At 58.3% G+C, this 7,961-nt stretch overlaps 1 protein-coding gene across 2 annotated transcripts in view; it reads left to right on the top strand.

Moving 5' to 3' along the window:
* Nucleotides 1-6,557, top strand: part of ARAP1 (ArfGAP with RhoGAP domain, ankyrin repeat and PH domain 1) — a 40,855-nt gene extending 34,298 nt beyond the window's left edge. For both annotated transcript variants that reach the window (XM_021704745.2, XM_021704744.2), the window contains 5 exons: nucleotides 3,243-3,325; nucleotides 3,981-4,031; nucleotides 4,210-4,273; nucleotides 5,497-5,646; nucleotides 5,941-6,557. In XM_021704745.2, coding sequence (XP_021560420.2) covers nucleotides 3,243-3,325; nucleotides 3,981-4,031; nucleotides 4,210-4,273; nucleotides 5,497-5,646; nucleotides 5,941-5,958 — 366 coding nt within the window. In that variant the 3' untranslated portion in view covers nucleotides 5,959-6,557. The remainder of the gene's footprint in view (nucleotides 1-3,242; nucleotides 3,326-3,980; nucleotides 4,032-4,209; nucleotides 4,274-5,496; nucleotides 5,647-5,940) is intronic.
* The last annotated feature ends 1,404 nt before the right edge of the window (nucleotides 6,558-7,961 follow it).

The following is a 7,961-nucleotide window of genomic DNA, read 5'->3' as shown; positions in this document are numbered from 1 at the left end:
TGCCCGGGTGCCCCCCCCCCCCCCCCCCGCCCCGCCACCGCCCTGATCCTACAATGCTGGGCTGGGACTGCCTAGGCTTGTGGTATAATCCCACCTGGGGTAGGAGTTCCTGCTCAGCCTCCCTGGCTGCTTGCCAGCCCTTACGTGCACACCCCTGGGAGAGGGGAGCTTATCCACTCCTCCCTCGGGCCTGCGCTGTTCCTAGAGGGATAGTTCTGCCTGGGAGGGATAGTTCTGCCTCCCTTCCTCCAGTTCAGCTGAGAGCCTGCCTCCTGTGATGGCCCTGTGGGTCCCAGCTATGCCTCAGGGGCCACAAAGCATAGATGTCTGCAGAGGTGGGCAGCAGAAATGTGTTTCCAAGCCCAGCGTTCTAGCCTGAGCTCCCACAGCTGCCTCTACCACTCAGCTGCACAGACTCTGTCCTTCCTGCCCCTTGCCTCTCCTGAGGACACTGGACAGGCCTAGCTGCCATGGACGGAGCAGAGCAGATAGACTAGGAACCTCACCTCCCTCTCTTTGCACATTCTACCTCTACTAATGCAGTCTGGGCTCCTACAGACCCTTGTGGGGAATGCCTGGTCTTCTCTCCTTTGCCTCCCTCTATGATTACTTACTTCTGGGTCTGTTCACCCCTCCAGTCAGTCTCCCTTGGCTCTGGGATGTTATGTCCCTGACCCCCTCTTTATATGAGCCCCTTGGCGCAGAGCAAGACCATCAGTGTGGGCAGAGGAGGAGGAGGATGGCCGAGGCACCTGGAAAAGCAGCTGCTGATCCCTTAGCATGGAGGAGAGAAGTCAGGAGAACTAGAAGAAAGAAAAATCTAATGTTTATCGAGCTAGATTTGGTGCCCAGCCCTCCACGTACTAGGACACGTAATCTCGTTATTGTCCTTCCTGAGGAGGGATATTGGATATTGTCCCCATTTCACAGGCGAGAAAACAGGCTTTGTGTGACTTGCCTAAGGCAATCTCTAGGTGGTAGCCTGGAATTCAAACCCAGGTTTGTTAGCATCAGAGTTTAAGCTCTTTATTCCCTGAAATACAGGAATCAAGGCCCCAGCAGCTGGGCTGCTCAGTGCAGGGCCAAGTGGTGCTCTCTGAATGGCAGCCAGCCCCTTTGCCCTGACAGAAGCCCCAGGAGGGTGTGGTTGGGCTACTGAGGTGTTGGTAGTTCTGGTATTTGCTGGTTTATGGTACAACAGACTGAATATTTGAAATTGGGACCATACCCAGCAATTCAGGATATGTTAAATGGAAGATGCTTCGTCCCGGGCATCTTTCCATTGTTAAACACCTTGGAGAATCACATTCTAGAAAAATCTTGGTTCCAGCAGAGGTCTTTGAGCATCAAGGGGTGAACTTTATTCTCTTCCAGTGACCTCATACCTCCGAGATGCAGGAAACATGAGCTGTTTGATTAGAAACGACGTCCCACATTGACTGATGTCCCCCTCCCCCTCCCCACCTCGGCCACTGTCCTGTCACGTGTGCGCCACGCATACGCCAGCCCACACACACCAGAGCCTGAGGAAGTGGAGGTCTGAGGACAGTTTTTTCTGCATTCTCAGGGAGCCACAGCCTGGCTTGAATTCCTTGGTTCCCACAGTTATCTCCAAACCCTGACTAGAACCGTCGTCATTCCTGTGTCACACCCATGAGCCTGTTGCTTCCACTCGCAACTCACTCTACCCCTTGCTTCTGGTTCTCTTTCCCTGGCACTCACAGCTCAACTTCTTCCAGGCCCTCAGCCTGCTGCCTTCCATACTTGCAACCTAGTTTCCCCCCGTCCTGCCCCGAGCCTGCTGTTTTCCCTGCCTGCAGACCCATTTCTTTCATGACCCCTGTCTCCAGTCTTTTTACCCCCATGACCTGGTTCCTTCCAACCTGCCGTCTGACGTCTTCAGTGCTCTCGGCCTGGCTTCTTCCCTGCCTGCATGGAGGTTTTCTTCCTTGTTGTATTCACCCACACTGTGTTTGCCCAGTCTCCGCAGCCTGATTTCCCATCCCACTGCCCCGTGCCCTCCTGCCTGCAGCCCAGTTTGCTCCAGGCCCTCTTGGGCACATAGCCATTGTCAGGTCAGGTGCTATGTGTAGGAGACATAGGGTTTCTCCATCAGGGCCTTGGTTCTCAGGGAGGATCAGGGTAAAAGCAGGGCAGTAGGTCCTAGTAAGTCCTCTTAAGCTACATCCCCTCTGACAGCACCCAAGTCTCCCCTCATCCCTAGGCAGCCCATCCTTTAGCAGCCTCACAGGGAGTCTACCAATCCCCAGAACTTTCCACCTCCCTGGCCATCCTCTAGTCCCCCGTGGAACCATGCCTGGGGGTGGCTGGGAGCAGTGGTGGGAGCAGGGTGGAGGCGGCTCAATCTTTGACCCCCAGTTTTGGTTGTAAGTGAGTCCCCTCCCCTACCATCCACCCTGGTGCCCGGCTGCTGCCTGGGGTGCCTGGTGGGGGCAGGGCTTGGAGCAGGTGGCCCCCAAAGCAAGAGGAAGGCTCATTAGCTTGACCCCCAATCCGCCTCTTCCTTGGGGGTCACTGCTCCCATACCTCTGCCTTGGAGCCAGCCTGCTCCTTCCAAGGCCAGACCCATGTGCAGGGCGGGGGGGCCAGAGGTGTGCTTGTCAGTGATCTGCTGCTCCTCCCCAGTACATCGGTCTCTCCCTGCCTGACCTAGACCACTGGAAAGTTCTTCCTTTGGTCTACCAAAGAGCCATCCTGCTTCAGCGTGAGTCATGAGCCTTCCCCTGGTGGAACCCAAGAGCTAGAAGCTGTTCACACGGTCAACCCTGGAGCCTCCGTGGGGTGGAGAGGGGTGAGGAATGAATGACCGGAGACAGACGCACTGAAGCAGCCAGCTGGGGCTCTTAGGTCCCACGCGCGGAGGGTGATGTGCAGACTTCTCCCTCCACAGACAGTCTGGGTCAGCTGATGCTGCGAGTCCGTTCTCCGGTTTGCAGGGCAGCAGGGAGGGCTTGGGGATCACTGCTCTGTGTCGTCCTGCGGGGACAGCCGCTGCGGGGACTGAGGGTTGACTGTCTGATGCCGCTGCAGGGAGAGAGGCCTGGGGGGCTCAGTTGGGCTGGATCGCGAACAGGAAGGGCTTTGTCTGGAAGGCTTCCTGAAGGAGGTTCCCTGTGCTGGGATGCAAAGAGGGCTGGGGAGAGGGAGGTGGGAGGTACACAGTGACCCCAATTCCTGCCCCCACTGACTGAGCGCTGTCCCTCTGCCCTCCCCCATCCCAGAGTCACCGGCCTGAGAAGGAGTGGCCTGTCAGGAGTCTCAAAGTCTACCTGGGAGTGAAGAAGAAATTGCGGCCACCCACCTGGTGAGCTGGGGCTGGGGCCTGTGAGAGCTCAGAACCGATTGGGGGGGTGGGGGGGCTTTGAACTTGACAGGGGTTGGTACCATAGTTCTGAGGGTATGGTCTCCCAGACTCTCAGCCCCACCCCAGACCTGCTGAGTCCTGGACCCTGGGGGTGGGGCCAGCAGTCTGTGTGGTAACAAGCCATCCAGGGGACTCCGATGCTTGCTCATGTTTGCGAACCACTGGCTTGGATTGAAATCCTGTCACCCACTACCTCTGGGCCCTTCTTGTGCCTCACTTCCCACATCTGTAGAAGGCAGAAAATAATGGTACACCTGTTTCAGAGGGCGGTTGTATGTTTTTGAGATGGAAAGTGATGCAAGGCCACCATTATTGTTATTAATTGCAGTCGCTAGACCTGGTTTCCTGACTTTCTCCTCTCCTCCCGCAGGCTGTGCCTGGTTGTCTCGCAGGGACTAGGGGGTGGGGAGCCAGGGGCCTGGGAGGCTGGTGTGGGCTGAGAGGAAGAGGTGGTGGCCAGAATATGCTGTGCTTGCAAGAAGGCCCTGACCTCTGCCCCCTGGCTCTGGCCCAGGCGTCTGGGCTTTGTCCTGGGCACCTGGGCTGGGAGGCCTCCGTGGGCTGACAAATGACTCCACCTGTCCCTCCCCTGCAGCTGGGGCTTCACAGTGGTGCACGAGACTGAGAAGCATGAGAAGCAGCAGTGGTGAGTGAGGGCCCTGGCCTGAGACTCCAGGCTGAGGAGGGATGGTTGCGTGTCCCCTTTGGTTGGGTCCCTTCACTGTCCACATCTGTGCCCTGCCCGGAGGCCCTGGGCTGGGGAGACAGGCAGGGTGTTCCCTGCTCAGCCTTGGCAGTGTCCAGATCTGTGCCCTACCCCGCAGGTACCTCTGCTGTGAGACGCAGATGGAACTCCGGGAGTGGTTTGCCACCTTCCTCTTTGTGCAGGTACCAGGAGGAGGGTGGGGTCCTGGGAGGATTCCATTCTGGGCAATGGGTATGTTTGTTTCTTCACTATATAGGCCACCAATTGCTTCAAGGAGATTTTAAGTTGCTTTTAACTCATTTGTTCATTCACTCAGTAAGCCCTTCCTAGAGGCCATGCTGGTCCAGCCCCAAGCCAGGCATGCTAGAGACAGAGGGTGCAGATCCCCGCCCTCAGGCGCTCCCCAGGTGGAAAGGAACACAGACCTCGAAGTGGCCTGTTCAATAGCCCAGTGTGATCAGTGTGTGGAGACAGAGAAAAGCCCGGGGACCCTACCTGGGGGAGGTGGCGGGTGGGTGGGAAAGGCGGCAGGGAGGGGGTGTCTCGGGAGCTGAGTCTGAGGATGACGAAGCCTTCACCCTGCAAAGGCGGTGGTGGGGGGCGGCTTCTAGGCAGAGGGAACAGTTGATGCAAAAGCATGGCAAGAGAACCACAGCTTGCCCGGCAGGGTGCAAAGAGAGAAGCCAGGAGTGCCAGAAGTTGACGCTGGAAAGGGAGGGAGTCAGGAGCCAGATCTCAAAGAGCCTTAAAGGCCATTCCCAGGAAGCCGAATTTGACCTAGTCAGCAGTTTGAAGGGAGAGTTTGAAGCAAGAAAATGGTGTGCAGGTTTGCGTCAGAGAGGTCTCATTCTGGATGTGGCGTGCAGGGGAGGAGGAACTGAGGGGGTCAGGTGGCCGCTGCAGTGGGCCAGGTGGGAACAGGCTAGGAAGGGCTTGGAGCCAGCGCAGGGCCAGGGTGGGGGGAGGGGGGTGGACTCCAGCCATAAATTTTAAATGAGAGCTCAGAATTGTTTGGGGGAAAGGGAGACAGAACTATACCAGGGCCCTAAGCTGCACGCTTTTAGCCCTGAGCTTCTTGGTAGTCAAGCCTAAAGGGTAACAGGTGGCTTTCTCGGTTCCTGGTGAAAGGAGGCACACACACGTTCCTCTAGAATGGTCTTCTTGGTGCCGCATTCTTGGAGCAGTCTGTGGACCTGGAGGTGGGAGTTTGTGGGGTAACATCACTGGCTGCGTTTTGCCAGGGATACCGTCATGTTCTCCTCTAACAGCTGCTTCTCATATTGACTGGGATCAAAGCTGAGGGTGTCACCTTGGCTCATAGCTGGAGGCGTTTCTGGAAAGGGCGGGTGGACCCAGAGCTGAGCGTCCGGCTGAGCTGAGTGCCCTCCCCTTACCTGCTCCCCAGCACGACGGCCTGGTGTGGCCCTCGGAGCCTTCCCGTGTGTCCCGGGCAGCGCCTGAGGTCCGGCTGGGCAGCGTGTCCTTGATCCCCCTGCGTGGCAGTGAGAACGAGATGCGCCGGAGTGTGGCCGCCTTTGCTGCGGACCCCCTTTCTGTGAGTGGCTTTCAGTCCCTGCGGGCAGAGGGCCGGGGCCTGGCTGGGTCCACCTTCCACCTGAGTCACCTCTCCACTTCTGATTGCCCTCCCCCCCGCCCCCTCCCTCTGTCCTCCTACCAATCCTGACAGGCTCTTTTGGTTGGCATAGTTCACAGGAGTCCCCTCTTTGCCTGGCCCTGGGGGACCCCAGCTGACCTGAGCACTCCCAGGCCAGCATTACAGAGTGGCCGCCGGCCCCTGTGAACCTTCACAAAGTGCTTATGGAATCTGGGCTTCTGTGCCTTCCCACAGCTCCTCCGCAACGTCTGAGCGCGCGGGAGCCAGCCCCTGCCTCTGGGACTCTGCTGCCATGAAGCCTTCCTGTTCGGACACCCTCATGCCCTACGTGCCCGGTGTGAGCCAGCAGGGGGCGCATGAGGAAGCCTCACCCCCATGCCCCACATCCTGACTGCAGCACTGGGTTCCCTGGCCAGGAAGTGGAGGGCAGCAGGGTCTGCCTGAGGAGGAACCCCTCATGGGCTCTGTCCAGGTGCTCAGCCCTCCTGGCTTGGCCTTGCTCCCCTGTCCAGGGTCACCCACCCTGAGTTTGAGGGGTTGGAGAGATGGGATGGGCGTCAGTCAGGAACTCTGGGGGACCACCATCCTTGCAGAGGCCCAAGGCCCTGGGGCCCCGCTGGAAGGGTGCCCACCCCCTTGTCCCAAACTCCAGAACAGCAAAAAGTGGATGCTCTAAAGGAACACTCAGCTGGGATGGGGAGGGAGCTCTTGGGTATGTCTCTCTGTAGCCTAGAGCTGGGCCTGGGGGACCTCAGGAGCCCCCTCTAGTCTAGGCTGACTGGGAGGGCCCAGGCTGCCTGGTGCCCCTTCCCCACTTTGGGGGCCTTTTGATAATATAAATATATCTGTATATTTTATCCTGTGTTGCTGAGGCCTGTGATTGGATGGGGGTTTTAGGTGTTCTGGTGTAGGAGGGGCCAGGAGTTCAGGAGGCCCAGACGTGAGTGCCTAGTGCCATGAAGCTGGGGGGACCCGGGCCCTGAGCTGTTTAGCCACAGGCAGAGCCCCGGCCCAGCTCCATGCCATCCCCATTGCACGCCTGTGCAGCCAGGCTGGGGAAGGCTGGTCCTGACCCTGGCCAGGACAGACCCCAGCTGGAGCGAGCCCCTTTCCCTGCTGCAGTCCAGAGTCTGGGCCAGGGCCTGGGTGTAGCCTGTGAGGGACTCAGGGCAGCGCCCCACCAGCTCCTCTGAGACACAAGGTCACAGAGTCACAGGAGCTTTATTAAATTAGGAAGAAGAGTCTCAGGTGTCCCTTGATGCCTATGCATGCCCCTCCAGAGGTGGGCCCTGCCTTACCCCAGGAGGCTGCCCTCACTGGGCAGTGCCTCGTTATCTCCTCCAGGAAGACAAGGCCCTGGCAAGTGGGGGAGATAATGAGCTGTTCAGAGACCTATTTGGGACTCCCTGGGAAGGGGCCAGACACCACATTCCTGCCTCTGCCTAGTGCCTCATTACCAGCCTCTCTCCAGGGGCTCAGCAGGCGGACAGGCTGACCTTCCAACCTTAGCCTCAGCCAATGGGGGCTGGGCAAAGGGGGTGGAGATGGGTCACATGACCTCTGATTCATAGGATCCGGCTCTGGGGAAGGCCAGTGGATGGATGGGGTCTTGGGGACCTGAAGGTTCCTCCAGGTTCCATGTTCCAGGCTCAGCCTCCCCCTAAGAAGGGGAGGTGGATGCCAGACTGGAATGGGTTTCCTGGCCAGTTTCACAGGCTGGGGCTAAGCCCCTTGAGTCTCCCCCTCTTACCTGCCTGCAGCTGGGACAAGATTATTGTCCAAGTGCTCAGGGGCTGGAATTCTTCCCTGGATCTGACCTTGGACTGACCAGCTAGTTCTGAAGCCTAGAGAGAGGGTGGGTGAGACTGGAAATGCCCCAATGCCGGGAGGCCAATATCACTGCCCAGGCTCAGGGATAGGCTGCAGTGACTCAATTAGGCCACCAGGGGGCAGCCATGGATAGCTCAACATTACTGGTCCAAGAACAGGTTCTGGAGACCCCAGTGTGGCTGTCCTGGCCCAGGCCTTGTTCTGTTGGAGTGTGGGGTGGGACGGGCCCTGCCTTTGACTCCAAGACTAGTGATATTCTGGAAGGCAACACCAAGTGCTTTGGACTCCCGTGATCTAGGAGCCAGAAAGAGAGTAGCCGTTTTCCAAGTACCCACTGTGGGTCAGTACCTGCGCTCTCTGCACTGTCTCCGCCTGGCAGAGGAAGAAAGGCTCAGAGAAGGGAGGTGACTTGCCCAAGGTCACAT

Source organism: Neomonachus schauinslandi, chromosome 11 (assembly GCF_002201575.2).
Source record: "Neomonachus schauinslandi chromosome 11, ASM220157v2, whole genome shotgun sequence".
NCBI lineage: Eukaryota > Metazoa > Chordata > Mammalia > Carnivora > Phocidae > Neomonachus > Neomonachus schauinslandi.
Note: the sequence above shows the minus strand (reverse complement) of the source record. Positions and strands in the feature narration are given on the sequence as shown.